Source organism: Acartia tonsa, chromosome 4, assembly GCF_053477335.1.
Source record: "Acartia tonsa isolate MP-2025a chromosome 4, ASM5347733v1, whole genome shotgun sequence".
Classification (NCBI taxonomy): domain Eukaryota; kingdom Metazoa; phylum Arthropoda; class Copepoda; order Calanoida; family Acartiidae; genus Acartia; species Acartia tonsa.
In genome coordinates, this window is record NC_137263.1 from 17,331,262 (window position 1) to 17,351,915 (window position 20,654).

General features: G+C 30.5%; 1 protein-coding gene across 1 annotated transcript; it reads left to right on the forward strand.

Annotated features, from left to right (window-relative positions):
- The first annotated feature begins 11,055 nt into the window (after nucleotides 1–11,055).
- LOC145317982 (uncharacterized) lies at nucleotides 11,056–20,654 on the forward strand. The gene is made up of 6 exons (XM_080159277.1): nucleotides 11,056–11,551; nucleotides 13,800–13,909; nucleotides 15,841–15,934; nucleotides 18,661–18,734; nucleotides 19,998–20,051; nucleotides 20,300–20,654. The coding sequence occupies exons 1-6, from the start codon at nucleotides 11,167–11,169 to the stop codon at nucleotides 20,399–20,401; spliced, it is 819 nt and encodes a 272-aa protein (XP_080015403.1). The 5' UTR covers nucleotides 11,056–11,166; the 3' UTR covers nucleotides 20,402–20,654.

Sequence of the window (20,654 nt, forward strand, 5' to 3'; positions counted from 1 at the left end):
TGTTCATTAGTTTGAGTGTCAAAACGTTTCAACCACTAATTGTAATTTGCAGAACGGTAAATTTTATGTATCATCATTGGGGATGTACATCAATTTATCGGCCATTGTCTTATCCCTTTAGATCCCTGATCTAAAGCTCAATAAATTCAATGCAAGAAAAGTTTGTTTTTGTATAATTGGCAGATTCTTGCCTAGCTTTGGATTACTCTGAATAGGTAGATAGTATTATGACAAGAAACAGATAGATAGATACCAAATAATAATAATAAAACAAGAATGACAACATCCATAAAAACGAAGCTCTGAAACTGTAGGACAAACGAACATTAACACTTGTATATTGTCAGAACTGAATAATCAGATTATAAATGTATAAGAGTCCAAGCAAAATTGTAAGTAAATCTACTGAGAAACTGCTTAAATACAGGATATTGTTTAAGGACATACTTACATTTTTAGGACTTGATTATAGAGATGCTTCGCTTATAACAATGTACTTTGTTGTCCTAGGAATCAATATTCCAAAAATCAATAAATCGGACAATTTTTATCACATAAAAATTTGCTGTTAAAAATGTCAAAAAGCAACATGTTTAAAATGGACGTACGGACTTTCTTGTAATGATTATAGAATTGCTTCGCTCTCTTACTCGTACCTAACTCCTATAGGAATCATCATGCAAAGTTTGAAATCGATAGGACTATTTTAACATGCCTAAATTAACGAAAAGCGCTATCCGTTACGGACGGACGGACGGACGGACTGACCCTTATTATAGAATAGCTTTGCTTTTAACAAGGATGAACATCCATAAAAGCGAAGCACTGAAAAGGTAAGACAAACGGACATTAATACTTGTTTAGTGTCAGAACTGAATAATAGACTATAAAAGTTTTAAAGATTTTTAATCAATATAATAGATTTGAAATCTGCATAAAATTTTAAGGATTTTTTATAAAATTCGTTTTTTATATAATTCTTTATTTAAAGGCGCAAATACGATTTAAGTTAATAAATTTTGACCAATAGGATAGCTGGATTGGAAACTACCTACGCTCTAATTGGTTGAATGATGTACGTCACTTAAGCTTCTCCAATCAGAGCGCAGATAGTTTTCAATCCACCAATCACAGATCTCAAAATTATTTAACTTAATTTGTATTTGCGCCTTTAAATAAAGAATTATATAAAAAACTAATTTTATAAAAAATCCTTAAAATTTTATGCAGATTTCAAATCTATTATATTGATTAAAAATCTTCAAAACTTTTATAGTCTACTGAATAATCAGAATATAAAAGTATAAGAGTCGAAGCAAAATTGTAAGTAAATTTGTTGAAAAAATGCTTGATACAGGATAATGTTTATACTTGCATTTTTAGGATTATAGAGTTGCTTCGCTTATGATACTGTACTATGTTGTCCCAGAAATCAATACCAAAAATCAGATCAAATGGATAATTACAACACATACAATTTTGTTGTTAAAAGTTTGAAATCGATAGGACAATTCTAACATGCCTAAATTAACGAAAAAGCTATCTATCTCGGACGTACGGACCGACCCTAATTATAGAAAAGCTTCGCTTTTAAAAAATATTGACAAAATGGGAATGGTGAAATAAACTTAAAGAAAAAAATATTTTCAATCTCATTGCAACAACTTTTATCAAACTTTTCCATTAAGAAAAGTTGTATAGAAAAAAAAATATTTTTAGAAACATTTTGCTTATTTTTTATCCATTTAAAGTATATCAGTTTCTGGATTTTTGCAGAAATTCGTAAAGTTGAAAATTTACTTGATTTGCATATAACAAGATATGGACTGTTTATTACACTAGTCCCCAAGGTTTTGTAATAACTTTATTATTCGTTGGAACAACTTTGGGGACTTATATTAAATTTTGATTTATTGATTCATAAAGTTGAGTGTCAAACGTTTCAAGCTCTAGCAGTAATCTACAGAAATGATAATTTTATTTATTATTATTGCGGATTTACATCAATTTTTCGTCGATAGTCTTATAACTTAAAATACCCGAAAAAAGCCTCAATTTGATAATAGGTTTTTAAATGCTTATATAATTTTAGGCATAGCCAATGAGTGGGAAAGAAATGAGGTAACCCATACAAAGCAATAACTTTGTTATACAGTAGCTTTCCCTCAAAGTGCCTTGCGAGCACAGAATCCTCCCCTTCCCCTTATTTTCAAAATCAGAGGGGATGTTTTCCTTATGCCCAATCCTGCAGGTATCTGTACCCACTATAAGTTAATTCAACCTTACCTAAAGCAAAACACACACACACACAAAATACTGCCCCCCACCCCCTAATTCTTTTTTTCCAATTTATTTCAAAATAAGAGGGTGGGTTCTGTACTCTACTAGGCACTATGAAGGAAACCACCCTTATTATATTGCATATATATTAATTGCTGATAGCTGATCTACTAGAATATATAGGCATGCATTTATTGAGTGAGGTATAATGTAATTAAAGTATAATGCAAGCAACTTTAACAATAAATAAAGTGCAATATAAAAGTTTGATAAAAATAGTTTTAGTTTTGTTACATACTTTTTTAAAAAGAAATATCAAAAATATTGCAAAAATTTTAATTTTAGCATTAAACTTTATTTTATTAAAGATAGTACTTACTGCCACACATCCAAGCTTTTAATTTTTTAGGGAGGGAAATAAAGAAAGTTTTTTTAAACACGGGTAGTCGTTTCTAAGATATGCGTTTTTGAGATGACCCCTAATACCAACCTTCTTGAACTCTAGTGCCTACTGCTGCTGCTGCTTCAGGCATATGACATTAAAACAGGAACAAGGATGACAACATCCATAAGTAGCGAAGCTCAAAATTTATTGATAGACATCTGGAAAAAAAATAATCTTTTGAGTATGTTAAAAAGACATAAATGGAATAAATCACGAAACCTTTTAAAAATGTATAATGTCTTTTGAGGCATTAAGCTAAAAAGAAAAACGTAAAATCTAGGAATCGATCTAGCACCCAAACCAATAGCGAGTCTTTATTAAACTTGGTGAAAATATGTATAATGCTGACTTAATTAATCCCTAAAAATTCAAGCTTTTTATCTTGAAAAGGAGTCGAAAAAATGACGAACCCCAAACTGTCCCACTTTGGGAAAGACGATTCCAGTTACGTCATATACGTTTCGGGAAAGAAAAAGGGAAGGGGTGAAGAAAATCTGTTCAAAAGAGATTTTCTTCTCCCTTCCCTAAACGTATATGACGTCACTGGAATCGTCTTTCTCAAAGTGGGACAGTTTGGGGTTCGTCGAAAAAAATCATTAAAACTTGAAAAACTAGGAATCGATCTAGCACCCCAACTAATTATCATATCTTTAAAAAATTTCATAGAAATATGTAGAATGTTGACTTAATTAATACCTAAAAATTCCAGTCGTTTATCTTGAACAGGAGTTTAGATAATGATGAAAACTTTTTAAAAACTAGAAATTGATCTAGCACCCCAATCAATATACAAATCTAAATGACACTTAGTAAAAATATGTAGGATGCAAATTTATTTAATCCCTGAAAAGCTCAGGCGTCTGTGTTGAAAAGCAGAAAACTGTCCCACTTTGGGAAAGACGATTCCAGTTACGTCATATACGTTTTGGGAAAGAAAAAGGGAAGGGGTGAAGAAAATCTCTTCAAAAGAGATGGGAGAAAAGGGAAGAGATTTTCTTCCCCCTTCCCTAAACGTATATGACGTCACTGGAATCGTCTTTCTCAAAGTGGGACAGTTTGGGGTTCGTCGAAAAAATCATTAAAACAAAAAAGCTAGGAATCGATCTAGCACCCCAATTAACAAACAGATGGACAAAACAATGTATAGATTAGATGCACATATGTCATAGGAATCTGCACTAAAAATTTGAGCTGTCTATCTTTAATAGAAGCCGAGAAAAGCACGTTTCCCCCACTTTTTTTCTAACAGACGGACATTTCGAATTATAGAGTAAATTCGCTACTAAAACTTATAGTATTATATTTTAATCTTTGGCGAAGGTAGGATAACCATTTTAAGAGAAACACAGACCCTAAACAAATATACCTATCCACTAATTGTACAACAACAAGTATAACAACTCCCATAAACAGCACAAAAAATTATAAATTTATAAATTATCTTGGGAATTAAACAGAAGAAGATTGGTGACACTTTTTTAGCAGCGAAGTTACTCAATAATTCAAAATGTCCAATCCATCTGTGAGAAAGGGAATGGGGCTGAATCTCTCACACGAAACATCTGTTGTTTAACTAAGTTTGTCCGCTTGTCTATTTATTTTTGTGACACTCATGCTTGTTGTCATCCTTGTTGTTGTACAATGAGGGTATTTTTTGGGGGTCTGTGTTTCTCTTAAAATGGCTATCCAACCTTCTCCCAAAATAAATAAACAATAATGATAACATCCATTGGTAGTAAAGCATAAAAAAAATCATGTTAGAACTTTAAAATGAATTCAGACTAAACTTGAGACCATCTAATTATATATTTGTTTGTTTTCAAAAACTTAGAGACAATAACTACCAAATTTAAAGTAATTTTTAAATTATAATCATGTGAGAAAAGTACTGAATTTTATCAAATTTACCTAAAGTTTCTGCGCAGATGTTTAACATTTTTGTTCTTGTAAAAGAAAAAGAATTAATATAAGATGCACTATGATACAATTTATGGTATTCTTAGGAATTGTTAAAATTTCAAAATCCCAAATAATATTACAAAATTAATAACATTTAAATTTTATTGGGTTTTTTTCAGGCCCCAAAAATAAAAATTAGTTAAATTGGGTTTAAAAGTATATAGCCCTATATCTGCAGACAGTCGTATTTGTTTGTTGTTTCTGCTTTCTTTATTCAGCCAAACTTGGAAAAAAAGGAGAAAGAAAAAAAGGAGAGGGAGTGTATTGGAAAGCCCATGGTTAATCACTACTCACCCACACACAGACACAGGCATGGGGGCCTGTCATGGGGGAAGGCCAAAGAAAGCCATGAAATTTTGAACTAAAACCACAGTAGCGCCTTGGCTTTTACCAACTGCAGTAGTTGTGAAATGTTTTCTTTGTTTGTGAGAATGATTAAAATAAATATAATTAATTATGAGTCTATTATCGAATAATTCTTCTAAGTAATTGATAATTATTTTTGATGGTGAATTCATCTAGTTTCTTAATTGCCTAAACCATTTTTTGAAAATTATTTATTAGGTCTATATTTATAAATAATCATAATGAAGGGTCAGCTAAGAGTACAAACAATCAAATTGGGAAAAAAATGCACCTAGTAAATCTTTTAATACATCAGATATTCTAAATTAATATAAATAACATTTTGAAAGGTTTAAATAATTAAATTGTATGTTATACAATAATTTCAAGTGTAGTTTTGTGTCTCTATGCCTCTGGGTCATTTAGGCTGCTTTATTGCTGCTGAGTGAGAGAGAGTTTTTAGTTTAGCAGCTACTCTATAAATAACGTCAGTATGTGCATTTAAATCAATATATTGTTACTTGAATGATGCACCAGATTCTAATGTACTATAATAAAGTGATAATCACAGTAGTAGTTGGGTAAAATGATAAAACCTCCATCCAATCCCTTCACCCCATCTCCTCCCCTCTTACTGGATGAACGAAATAACCAATAAATGAGATTCATATTAGCAACCTAAATTGAAGACAAAGTTTCCCCTGTCATAATATCAACATGTAATACTGAGACTTGTAATTAGCTATTATGAAAGGTTGAAACCTTCCTTTCTACTTATTTTCCTTTTTTTCAGTTCTTCAAATCCCTTTTATTTGTTTTCATACTAACAGCATATCCAAAATATCATAATTACCATATACTATATTTACTAAATTTACCTTTACTGCTTGCTTGTAATGTATCGGCAATTTGTTGACAAAATCATCCTTGTTTAATCTTATTTGCAGCTCCCTCACTTTCACCTTCCCTATAGGATTTGACCATATGTATAGTTTAAATTAGCATTAGTATATATGCAATTTTCAAAATCAAATATTTTCTATATTTAAAGTTCGTCCATACGTAGTGACATTCGATAACGGATAGCTGCATCTAAGTTATTATTATAATTGTATAATAATAACCAGAAAGTTAGTAGCACTTATATTAATCCTAAGTTTTTTGACACCTGTATTTTACACGATGAAAAAAAATAATTTAATAAATTGATTTTAAACAAATCTATTCTTAAGACGATTTTGCACAATTTTAAAAGCTTTTCATATTATTAGGTTTTGAACTAAATGATAATAAGCGTACAGTATTTTTGAGCAACTTTACTTTGTTGTTTTAGTTTAAACTCCTAATTAATATACTAGTTTTTTCTGTTTATTAATCATACTTTCTGTTAAGTTGAAATTTGCTTCTATGGATGGTGTCATCCTTGTTTTGCATATTTTAAGAAGTACAAATGGTATATTACGCAAAATGTGTATTATTATTTCATCTGTCATAAATTATCTAAATAGAGAAAAAATATGTAAATTGTAATTATAGAATTCATGAGAAGAAAACAGTAGTAGAACGAAAAAATTTATGTTAACTTTAAAAAAAAATTGTCTATAGTTCTTTTCAATAAAAAAATACAGATATTTAGTGAATATTATCGTTCTACTACTATTTTTAAGCCTTGAAACTCACACCTTTACGGATTTTTAGCGCAACCTACTCCTCCCTTAGTAAGGTTGTTTTGTTAAAAGGATATATGAAACTACCTGGTGGGTTTAGTTATGCTTTTAATTGCAGCTAAGTATATGTCTTTGGGTGGTTACAGGTTACTAGGCCCTATCACCCAATAATTAGGTCCCTAGAGGCTAGGTACATAACATTTTACTAAAATATATTAAGAACAAGGATGACAACATCCATAAAAGCGAAGCACTGAAAGGGTAGGACAAACGGACACTAATACTTGTATAGTGTCAGAACTGAATAATCATAATATAAATGTATCAGAGTCAAAGCAAAATTGTAAGTAAATTTGTTGAAAAACTGCTTGATTCAGGATAATGTTTATGGACATACTAACATTTTTAGGACTTGATTATAGAGTTGCTTCGCTGATTTTATTATACTTTGTTGTCCCAGAAATCAATATACCAAAAATCAGATCAAACGGATGATTAGATCACATAAAAATTTGTCGTTAAAAAAGTAAAAAAATCAACATGTTTAAAATGGACGTACGGACATTTTGGTGATGATTATAGAGTTGCTACGCTTTCTAAATCGTACCTAACTGCTAAAGGAATCACCATGCAAAATTTGAAATCGATAGGACAATTCTAACATGCCAAAATTAACAAAAAAAAGCTATCCGTTACGGACGTACGGACGACGGACGGACCGACCCTAATTATAGAAAAGCTTCGCTTTTAACAAATAAAGAGATCATAGAAACGTGTTTCATTGGCAGTAAAATTAAAAATATGTATGTAATCAATTTCAGTTTTGTTGGCCCTGAGTTGCTGAAGGACCAACAACTTATTTTAGAGTTCATGGAAAATAATTTGTAATACGAAACGATACATTATTCTTCCGTGTGGCTCAAAACCGGCTTTAATCCTGAGAATTTTAATCTGATTCGAGTCATAATGGAAAACTTTTTAGACAATTCTCTTTAAAGCTGCCGAGAACATCACATTATAAAAGATAATCAACGTCAGTGGATCTTAATAATAAATCCGTCAAGTAAACACGACAGACCAAGAGACATACATACAGATACACGGACAGATAAATTATACAGAAACTATAAATCCTATTATATAAAGTATTAAGCTTTTTTTGTCTGAAGCGAAGGATCTCGCTAACCGCTGAACCGATATGGTCCTCCTTTAGAGCGAAGAATCTTATAGGTACTGGGATGGTTTCAGGATAATCTACTTTATTAATTTTAATGTCTGGGTATGGTTTTATGCTATTTTCTGTCCTTCTTCTAATATAGAGCCCCTAGATGCTAGGGGTACAACCACTAGTATATTTAAAAAGTAAACAAAAAAAGAAAAACTATGCATTATACATTTTTAAAAATTTTCGATTCAATTTATTCTTCAAAGAAATTGTTTATATTTTTATAGTTTGATTCATTATTTTTGGTTTCGCTTCATTTTTTAAATTTTTATTATGATATTAATTAGCCATGAAAATAATAAAAAAAACATGATTCTAGAAATTCCAATTTGTCATACCTAGTCCCTGTTAAATCAAGCAGGAAAATAACAAGGATAACATTATCCCTAGTAAACAATGTATGTAAAACTAGATCCAGTATGTCTTCCAAACCGGTTCTAAACCATACTTAAAAATCATGTATCGTTTATAGAAAAATTTCCACGAATATTAAAATAAAAATCATAAAATTATTACCATTTTTGTTAGCTCGGGAGGTCGGCTTCTCGGGACTAACAAAATAAGTTTTATTTTTTTGGTGCTATTTTAATATCCGTGGAAATCTGTCTATAATACGATTTGCCCCTAACTATGTGCATTGCCGAAGAATATAAAAATATGAAAATCTCCATTCGCCACCAATACATTCTTCTTCTTCCCTTTTACTTTGAAGTGGGGGTTGAAATTACTGAAAGTACATAGTATTAGTTAAATCAATATAGTATTATCTTCTTACAGATGGCAATACACATAAAGTTTCATTTGGATAAATCGATTTGTAAAATTTTAATATGTTACTAATAAATGAGTATTTTTTACCCGTTTTTGCCTTATACAATGCTAAAAATGTTTAATATCCTAGGCTCTTAGCTTAGGTTTTGAGTTATTATCATTTATATTCGCAGTTTATTTTCCAATACTTAGATTTAACTTTTTAATCTTGAAATTTTAATCAAAAATAATGTTTAGTCATAAATAGCTGACCAAAAATTTTAGAAAGAAGTTGTATCAACTTTTTTGCTTTTTATTTAAGATAGCTAGCTGGTCCTTTCAGTAAGTAGTAGATGTAAAAATTTTCATAGAATTCAGATATGCAATCGGTTTTTTTGTAGACCTCTTATTTTTTAAGTAATTTAAGTTTTTTAAAAAAATAATTAAGTCGGTTTTAAGGTACTAAAACGCAACAAAATAAAAGAAGAAAATAGCCAGTATAAACAAAAATAGTAAGATCTTTAATTTGACACCTTACTTTTAAAATTCTGTTGAGTAATTGTTGAAAAAATCTATTTTTTTAACCTCGGTTTAATCAAAACATTAAACCTAAATATTTTCTCATACAGACATAAAAAATATGGGTTCATATATACCATTAGAATGAGAAAAATAATATGAATCCATTGTAAGCAAAATTGAAAAAGTTTAAAAAAATTGTAATAAAAAATAGAAAAAATAAAAAAGTTATTTTAAGAATTGTAACTACTAAACTAGCCAATCACAAATCGCAAAAATTGACGAATCGGGAAGCTTAATCTATAAAATTAACCTATAGAATTGCCAGAAAAAAAGGAGAACGTTCATACAATATATACAATAGATACTACAATAAATATAGTGATATTAAAGAACATGTAAAGAATGAAAAATTATGAACAAATATGCATCAGTCTGTTTATAAACTTCAAAACAATGCAGTTAAAAATACATTATTGTTTCTTGTGTTTAAAAAATATCTGCTACATTGCATTGTCTTTTGTTTAGGTTTTTTTCAGGTTTGGTTTAAGCTAACCCTTTAAAGCCGAAAATTATGATTCTTAAAATAAACTTATTTTTTTTATTGTAGATTTATAAAACTTTTTCAATTTTGCTTAGAATAGATTCGTAATATTTTTCTGATTCTAAAGGTATATATGAACCCATGTTTTTTATGTCTGTTTGAGAAAATATTTAGGTCTAAAGTTTTGATTAAACCGAGGTTAAAAAAATAGATTTTTTCAATAATTACTCATTATTTTCTTTTTTTATTTTGTTGCGTTTTAGTACCTTAAAACCGACTTAATTATTTTTTTAAAAAACTTAAATTACTTAAAAAATAAGAGGTCTACAAAAAAACCGATTGCATATCTGAATTCTATGAAAAATTTTACATCTACTACTTACTGAAAGGACCGGCTAGCTATCTTAAATAAAAAGCAAAAAAGTTGATACAACTTCTTTAGATTGAAATTATATTTACACAGTAAAGCATACTTATTTTCCGCTTGTTGTCTTGGGAAACCTAATATCTATTGAATTGAATATGCAATTTGCTTTATAGATATTTGTCTAAAGAGATAAGACAATGGCCGATAAATTAATACACATCCCCATTGATGACATTACCTCTTCTGTGGATTACTATCAGTGGTTGAAACGTTTGGACACTCACATTAAAAGCACCAACCAACCAAAATTAAATTAAAGTCTCCAAAGTTCATAACTTAACGAATAAAAAAGGTATGATAAAACTTTAGGGATTAGTGTATTAAACAGCCCAATGTCCCCTCCCTCACTGAGATATTTGTGTTTGCTACCCCTTCTTTAGAAATAATTCTTTTAAAGCAACATCTTGCAAGGCCACACCCCTTTTTTGAGTGTTTGTTAAAATTAACATATTTATTCATCACTCGTTCCATAGTCATACGGCTGGTTAAAAAGGAATTCATATACGATTCAATTCTTTAAATTAAATTACCTGTTTACTATTTATTGAGTAAAAGTTTCTAACAGGGCTTGGCAGTCGCTCGCTAGCCACTACTAATCCTCAAATTAAATCCCGTTTGGAGGCTTTAAAATTGTTAAAAGAGGTATTACCATATTTGGCCTAGGTTTAGACTTCCAGTCGATTTCTTACAGACGGCAGACGCGCTGCTGCCGAGACCTGGTTTTTAATCACGGTATTAAGACAGATCTACCTGTCTAACAAGTCGTTTGAAAATTTACCAATGGCTGTTTGTTCCGCTATTTTAAAAATCGCTATCTATGCATATTTTTACGTTTTTGTTGGAGCACTTTTTCACTTGTTTAGATTTCACCACTTTATTTTCCTTTGTGTTTCAGAGACATGTTTATCAAGTTATCTACTACTTTCTTTCTTTCTATTCTTATTTCAGAGACATGTTTATCAAGTTATCTACTACGCTCACTCTTTCTATTCTTATTTCAGAGACATGTTTATCAAGTTATCTACTACGCTCACTCTTTCTATTCTTATTTCAGAGACATGTTTATTAAGTTATCTACTACGCTCACTCTTTCTATTCTTATTTCAGAGACATGTTTATCAAGTTATCTACTACACTAACTCTTTCTATTCTTATTTCAGAGACATGTTTATCAAGTTATCTCTCACTATTTCTATTCTTATTTCAGAGACATGTTTATCAAGTTATCTACTACGCTCACTCTTTCTATTTTTATTTCAGAGACATGTTTATCAAGTTATCTACTACGCTCACTCTTTCTATTCTTATTTCAGAGACATGTTTATCAAGTTATCTACTACGCTCACTCTTTCTATTCTTATTGGCGCAGTTGCTTTTACGAACGGGCAAGGTAAACATTAGATTTTCTGTAATGGATATAGAATATATATGGATATTATGATAGGGGGAAAATTGTCGTCAACTTAGGTTGCTAACATCATCAGTTTATTCATCCAGAAGGAGGGGAAGGGGATGAGCTAAAGGGGTTAATTAAGGAAGAGGCGGGTCATTATTTTAGCCAGTTACAAGTTTCACTTTTATTAGAGTAAATGATAATCTGGTATAAAATCCAGTAATAATAAATCCATTGTTTATCTGTACAGTTTTTCTTTAAAGCAAAGCTTTTCTACGAATAGGATCCGTTTGTCTATGCGTCACTCCGTTTTTAGAGGATACTGCTGATGGTTAATTTAGGCATTAGAGTTTTCCTAGCTATTTATTGTGTTGATTCTTGTACTGGTACAATTTAGTGTAATAATCCTATGATTTTTACCAAAGAGTCCTTATGTTCATTTCAAACCTGTTAATTTTTTTTTAGATATTTTGACATCAAATAATAATCCGTTCTTTTAATATAAAATGTACAGTCGCTATTTCTTTAATTGTCGATGTTCGTTTGTTCGCCTCTGTCGCTTTATCATGACGTCACCAAGAGCTGAAAACGTTGAAAACCTGCAATAAAAGGAATCGAACGACAGACCAATCAACCAACCAACACAAAACTCGAAAAAAAGCTTTTAAACTAAAAATGTTGGAGAAAAAAAAGAATTATTGAAGCAATTAATTCTAACTATCCATTTATTCCAAACTTTTCTCCTTTAACTAGTTTCTGGAATTTAAATTGCAGAATTTTACATATTCTAACTAAATAAGATAATATACATAAGTAGAAAGTTTTATTTTTAATCATATTTAATGTCATTTTAAAGATGCAATAATTTGGGTCTTTTGTCATAGCCTTTAAAGCATATGAAATAACCTAAAGTGCTCCTAGAGGCCTTTATGGGCGTAGCTTATTCTAGTATCGTATAAGAAACTACTGTAATTGTTGATTAAAACATAAACCTAAGAAATTAAGTATCTATCGAGGATGACAACATCCTTAAATGGCGAAGCTTAAGCTTGATAATATCTTAAAATTTTTTTTTTTTTTTATAAATTAATTTATTTCAATATAATTACAAAGAACATGAAATAAACTATAATATTTTTGGATTTTTTTTATAATAAAAATACAGTAAAATATTTCGCATTAATGAAACAATATGTTTAATATTTTGTTTTTATTAATAGTTAAAATTTTACTTTCCAATGAAATAATAGCTTAAAATTATACAACTTTTTCTTTAAAAGTTTGATTTATTCCTGAGCAAATCCAATCTTCCCACTCTAACGGACAATTGGATGGACATAGCGAATTATAGAGAAGCTTCGCAAGATTAGAAAAATGTTTTTAAAAAATTTCTCATTTTTAAACCGTTTTCTTTCTGTCTTATTCTCTATCAATCTATCTAACTATATTTTTCCTCTTTCTCTCTCTAGTTGAAAAGTTTATAAAACTTGAGTGTAAGAGGATTATAATCTATTTTTTTATTGGTTTTGTTTATATTTAGTACCAAAATCTTTCAAATATTATACCTATCATTGTAGTGATTTAATTAATATTTGTTAATTTTTTCTCAGTTGCCCCCCACCCCTTCCATTTTTATTTCAGTTTCAAGAATAAAAGTTTGTTTTTATTTGAGGGGGAGCATCGCCCATCCCAAATTTTTAGTTTCAGTTTCAAAAGAAATTATTTTTTAATTGGAGTGTTAACTTTTTTATAGGGGCGATACTCTCCCCAAAAGTAGATATAAACCTTCCCAGGACTTTTAAGAAGGTATATTGAAAAGGAGAACCATTTCTGTTCAGCGATAAGCAAGATCCTTTGGTACAGACAGATATACATAGACATCCTGCTACTATCTATAATACAAAGTAGAACAATGTCTGTCTGTCTGCCTATCTGTCTGTCTGTCCGTCCGTCCGCCCGTCCGTCTGTCCCTTAAGATCTGGGTAACCACTAAACCGATCGGATTCTACTCTTCAGGGAATATACCTACTGATCCTGTGGTGGTTTTAGGCTATTTTCTTGGGGGGTGGGACACCCCCAACCCCCCCAAAAAACAAAAAATCCCTCCACCAATTTTTTTAAATTATGTATTCAAAATAGTGGTGGAAAGATAATAAAAGATGTAATTATACCTCTTGGGGAAAAAAAGCCCCTAGAGGCTAGGGGCGAAGCCGCTAGTTATATACAGATTATTTTGATATTACAGGAAATGAATACCAGTGTAACCCCGAGCCTAACGGGTTGAGTGACAACTGTATTGGATGTATATGTGAAGCCAGCACTAGATGTGATGTCAATACTAAATGTGTCGCAGGGGTATGTAGTCTTTTTAGGGATTACAAGGGATAAGACAATGGCCGATAAATTGATGTACATCTCCCAATAATGATACATAAAATTACCCCTTCTGCATCTAAAAATTGGTAGTTGAAACGTTTGGACACTCAACTTAACGAACCAACCAATCAAAATTCACTAAAGTCCAAAAAAAAAGCCACCCCCCCCCCTCTCTGTTGTTTTACACAGCAGAGATTCTCTATAAGTGCTATTGTTGATCGTCTGTTTAATGTATGAATGCATCAAAAGCAAATGAAATGAAATTTAATGTAGACAATAGACATATAAATTATTTTGTCATATATTTGCCTCAACGACCAGATTAGACAAGGAGGGTTTAATAATAGGAATACCAAGAGTCCGACCTAACCTAGCCTGTTGAAGCTCCGGAGCTGTTACTCCTTCTGAAGATAAGAATTAGGCATCGAAAAGTTTAAATACTGCTGATTTGAACCATTTAACCAAGTCAAGATTTAATATAATGTAATAGTTTAAGCCAACGAACACTTCATTAAAGGGCTTCAATATCCCTCATTGGTTTTACTAAAGAGTATGGCCATTAAAATGACTCATTTTTTAATCAACTCTACATACAAAGAAAAATCTGGGATCAAGAAAATTTTAGTTCAAAATTATGTTGCCCCACCTTTTATCGACATTGTTTTTTTAAACTTTTTGAAATACTTGTTAAAAAGAAAAAATGGTGCTTGCTTACATGTGAAGACCGGAGCACCGAAACCCCCCCCCCCCCGCTTAGTTTTGACAAAAATCAAAAATAAGGGGGGGGTAGTTTTTAACCCCCCCCCCCTTAATTTTGAAGAAAATCAAAAATAAGGGGGGGGTAGTTTTTTCACTGTACAACACGCCAGAAAGTTGAGTGAGGTAAATCAAGTAAATCCAGTATAAAGGGAAACCTTATTACAGGGATATTCATGTTTTGGGGCATAATTTCCTTATTTATTGACTTTGGCCAGTAAAAGGTTTTAATTTTGCGCAAAATTAAAACCTTTTACTGGCCAAAGTCAATAAATAAGGAAATTATGCCCCAAAACATGAATATCCCTGTAATAAGGTTTCCCCTCTGGTATACTGGATTTTCTTGATTTACCTCACTCAACTTTCTGGCGTGTTGTACAGTGAAAAAACTACCCCCCCCCCCCTTATTTTTGATTTTCTTCAAAATTAAGGGGGGGGTTAAGTCTTTGCCTTGCTGAGCACTTTTCCTCCTTGCCTTTTCCAGACATTAAAAAACTACCCCCCCCTTATTTTTGATTTTTGTCAAAACTAAGCGGGGGGGGGGGGGGTTTTCGGTGCTCCAGTCTACCACATGTAAGCAAGTACCGAAAAAATACTATATTGTAAGTACATCAAGCCTTTGGCGTAAAAAATAAGAAGTAAGAAAAAAAGAAAGTGTTGTAATTAATACAGAGATATGTAGGATAATTATTGAAAGTGTCTACTCCTGGCACGAGCATGTATATACCACCAGATAATTGGAACCTTGTCTACAAATATGAATATATAAATAATAATTTCTTACTCAGACATAAACAAAATATCATACAATTCGTATTGATTTGAAACAAATGTATCTTAAATACAATTATATAACAACAAATCATGGATATGTTATTTACATGTAACCATGAAATCCAAAGTAAGAAGAGAAATGTAAATGATACAGTCAAAATAAGGAAGGCTAAGCTTTATTGATTAATTATACATTGTTCATTACTATTATATAAATAAGTAATGCTGCTTAACCAATTGAGTTCTATTTTTGAGGAAAGCTTTACATAGGTCACCCCCCACCTGCCTACCTAAAAAAGAAACTCATTCCCTTTATGACTATTTTATTGACTATTACTAATTACGACATGACTGCTTAAATATTGCATTTATTCTTTTAGGGAACCCTTTGTGGCGCTTTCTATATCAGTAAAGGATTCTGGGTAGATGCGGGTAGATGTGTTCTACAGGGGGATAATCCTAATGATGAACAAAGTAAGTAGAAATATTTATATAAATATTCTGGGTTGATATGGGTAGATATGTTCTACAGGGGGATAATCCTAATGATGAACAAAGTAAGTAGAAATATTTATATAAATATTCTGGGTAGATACGGGTAGATATGTTCTACAGGGGGATAATCCTAATGATGAACAAAGTAAGTAGAAATATTTATATAAATATTCTGGGTTGATATGGGTATATATGTTCTACAGAAGGGTTAATCCTAATAATGAACAAAGTAAGTAGAAATATTTATATAGATATTCTGGGTTGATATGGGTAGATATGTTCTACAGGGGGATAATCCTAATGATGAACAAAGTAAGTAGAAATATTTATATAAATATTCTGGGTAGATGCGGGTAGATGTGTTCTACAGAAGGGTTAATCCTAATAATGAACAAAGTAAGTAGAAATATTTATATAAATATTCTGGGATGATATGGGTAGATATGTTCTACAGGGGGATAATCCTAATGATGAACAAAGTAAGTAGAAATATTTATATAAATATTCTGGGTAGATACGGGTAGATATGTTCTACAGGGGGATAATCCTAATGATGAACAAAGTAAGTAGAAATATTTATATAAATATTCTGGGTTGATATGGGTATATATGTTCTACAGAAGGGTTAATCCTAATAATGAACAAAGTAAGTAGAAATATTTATATAGATATTCTGGGTTGATATGGGTAGATATGTTCTACAGGGGGATAATCCTAATGATGAACAAAGTAAGTAGAAATATTTATATAAATATTCTGGGTAGATGCGGGTATATGTGTTCTACAGTAGGGTTAATCCTAATAATGAACAAAGTAAGTAGAAATATTTATATAAATATTCTGGGATGATATGGGTAGATATGTTCTACAGGGGGATAATCCTAATGATGAACAAAGTAAGTAGAAATATTTATATAAATATTCTGGGTAGATACGGGTAGATATGTTCTACAGGGGGATAATCCTAATGATGAACAAAGTAAGTAGAAATATTTATATAAATATTCTGGGTTGATATGGGTATATATGTTCTACAGAAGGGTTAATCCTAATAATGAACAAAGTAAGTAGAAATATTTATATAGATATTCTGGGTTGATATGGGTAGATATGTTCTACAGGGGGATAATCCTAATGATGAACAAAGTAAGTAGAAATATTTATATAAATATTCTGGGTAGATGCGGGTAGATGTGTTCTACAGAAGGGTTAATCCTAATAATGAACAAAGTAAGTAGAAATATTTATATAAATATTCTGGGATGATATGGGTAGATATGTTCTACAGGGGGATAATCCTAATGATGAACAAAGTAAGTAGAAATATTTATATAAATATTCTGGGTAGATACGGGTAGATATGTTCTACAGGGGGATAATCCTAATGATGAACAAAGTAAGTAGAAATATTTATATAAATATTCTGGGTTGATATGGGTATATATGTTCTACAGAAGGGTTAATCCTAATAATGAACAAAGTAAGTAGAAATATTTATATAGATATTCTGGGTTGATATGGGTAGATATGTTCTACAGGGGGATAATCCTAATGATGAACAAAGTAAGTAGAAATATTTATATAAATATTCTGGGTAGATGCGGGTAGATGTGTTCTACAGTAGGGTTAATCCTAATAATGAACAAAGTAAGTAGAAATATTTATATAAATATTCTGGGATGATATGGGTAGATATGTTCTACAGGGGGATAATCCTAATGATGAACAAAGTAAGTAGAAATATTTATATAAATATTCTGGGTAGATACGGGTAGATATGTTCTACAGGGGGATAATCCTAATGATGAACAAAGTAAGTAGAAATATTTATATAAATATTCTGGGTTGATATGGGTATATATGTTCTACAGAAGGGTTAATCCTAATAATGAACAAAGTAAGTAGAAATATTTATATAGATATTCTGGGTTGATATGGGTAGATATGTTCTACAGGGGGATAATCCTAATGATGAACAAAGTAAGTAGAAATATTTATATAAATATTCTGGGTAGATACGGGTAGATATGTTCTACAGGGGGATAATCCTAATGATGAACAAAGTAAGTAGAAATATTTATATAAATATTCTGGGTTGATATGGGTAGATATGTTCTACAGAGGGATAATCCTAATGATTAACAAAGTAAGTAGAAATATTTATATAAATATTCTGGGTTGATATGGTTATATATGTTCTACAGGGTGATAATCCTAAAGATGAACAAAGTAAGTAGAAATATTTATATAAATATTCTGGGTAGATACGGGTAGATATGTTCTAAAGGGGGATAATTCTAATGATGAACAAAGTAAGTAGAAATATTTATATAAATATTCTGGGTTGATATGGGTAGATAGGTTCTACAGGGGGATAATCCTAATGGTAAACAAAGTAAGTAGAAATATTCATATAAACATTCTGGGTTGATATGGGTAGATATGTTCTACAGGGTGATAATCCTAATGATGAACAAAGTAAGTAGAAATATTTATATAAATATTCTGGGTAGATACGGGTAGATATGTTCTACAGGGGGATAATCCTAATGATAAACAAAGTAAGTAGAAATATTTATATAAATATTCTGGGTTGATATGGGTAGATATGTTCTACAGGGTGATAATCCTAATTATGAACAAAGTAAGTAAAAATATTTAAACTGATTTTTAAACAAATCTAAGTAATATTTTGTTTGATTAAGGTTGGAAGCGTTGTGCCTTTGATTTAGTATGTGCAGCTAACACGATCAGATCTTATATAAACAGATTTGGAAAGGTAAATCTTTATTTGGGGGGTTGATAATATATCCAATCTATTAACAACTGTTTTTAGCATGGATCTTAAGTGATAAGTCAATGAACGATAAATTAATGCACATCACAAATGATGATAAACAAAATTACCCTGTCTGTTGCTTAAAACGTTTGGATATTACTAGTTTGGAACCAATATATCAAAATTCAAAAACGTATTAAAATTTTTTTATTAAACTTAGAAATTAACAATCTTATTTTCTAAGTAATTATTGAAAGAATTTAATTCTTTGGATTTAAATTTAAATCTCAATTAAATCAGATGATTTATGTTTATAAGGAAAAATGTTCTAAACTTAGATTCTTAAAAAGCTAAAAATATTAAGATTGGAATATTTTTTAACCATTTGACTGTCATTACCTATAACTTTTTCAATAAATATTTAAATTTAGAATAGTTACAAACTCTAACAAAAGGACAAATACAAAAAGCAACCTGGCTCTCTAAACAAAATTTAACTTTTTCAATAAAACTTACATGTTGTTAAAAGTTTTATAAAAGATTTGCTTTTAAGTTAAATAAATGTAACTATTTCACTTTTTCGAGATCTATTCTCCCTTTCGAATACAGTGCACCCCTAAGATTGGGATAAAGCTCCAAACTTTGTATAATTCAGAATAATCAATAAAACAAGAATTCTTATTTAAAAGTAACAGGATGTCTATTAGGGTGGATCCATTTCCCCCTTTTTTATATTTAGATTCGAACTAGGAGCAATATTTTTCAAAACGGTTTTCAGATCTGTAATCAGCATTTCAATGCGGTCATTTTGATATGCAACATGCCTGTGTTTAAAGGAATTTCAAATTTTGGTTCAATAAGGGGGCGGGCACATTTAATACGCGCCCGTTTTTTTGGATTAAAAAACCTCTTTCAAGTTTCACAGGGTTTTATATTGGCATAGTAACCCTTGCCAATGTCTACTAATGTGACATTCCAAAATAGACCCACCCTAATGTCTATGTGTCTGTCTGTATGTCTCCCTAAATGCTGGACCAATATGGTTTTCCTTTTTAATGTAACTTTCATAGTTCCTGAGAAGGTTTATAACTATTTTAGGGGTAAGGAAGAGGAATCACCCATGGAAAAAGTTGAACCCCGCAAAAAATAATAAATCTTATCTATTTAAAAAAACGAAACACAATGACTCTAGAAATGTAGAAAACCTATAGAAAAATATTTTTAATCAGATCCTAACCTAAAAATGATTATCATTTAATTTAGGATTGTAATGGTGATTCCTTTGTGACCTGTGACGATTATACCATGATTCATAAGGTAAATTATTTATAAAATGAATTCTATGGAAAATTAATTTAACCTATACAATGAAATAGACTACAAAGAAACAAATTTTAAAAAACTTTCTATGTTATTATGTTATGTTTAATCACTCCATCCATTTCCCTCTTACTGGATGAACGAACTGACCAATAAATAAGGTCCATGTTAACGACCTAAATTGACGACCTTTTTTTCCCTGTCAATATATCTACGTATATCCTATATCCATTTATTCTGTTTAGAATGGAGGTTGGAACTGTGGCAACTCTCTGGTTGGCTCAGATTTCTGGAATATTTATCTCAAGTGTAAAGATGTTATTGTCAATAGAGGAGAAATCATATAAGTTATCAAATTATTCAGGGAGGGAGAGCGTAATTGGAGATATATTAATCTTTCCCAATTTTTTAAAAATCTAATAATGATAGAATATCATTTAGTAAGATTGGGGGGAAGGATTAATATGCCTTTAATTGTCATATCCCTTTGGAAAAATACAAACAGTAATTTTGTACTTTTTTCATGTTTTTGTAATATTTTTTCAAATAAATAGTATTTTGTAGATCTTAATTTTAAAAGGAATATATGGTCCTAAAGTA

Bases quoted from the DNA above. Each gene is read 5' to 3' on its own strand.
- LOC145317982 (XM_080159277.1), top strand. From the start codon at position 11,167: ATGTTTATCAAGTTATCTACTACGCTCACTCTTTCTATTCTTATTTCA. The intron at 15,935-18,660 runs GTAAGTAGAAAT...TGTTTGATTAAG, and splicing joins TAATCCTAATGATGAACAAA to GTTGGAAGCGTTGTGCCTTT. The intron at 18,735-19,997 runs GTAAATCTTTAT...CATTTAATTTAG, and splicing joins ATATAAACAGATTTGGAAAG to GATTGTAATGGTGATTCCTT.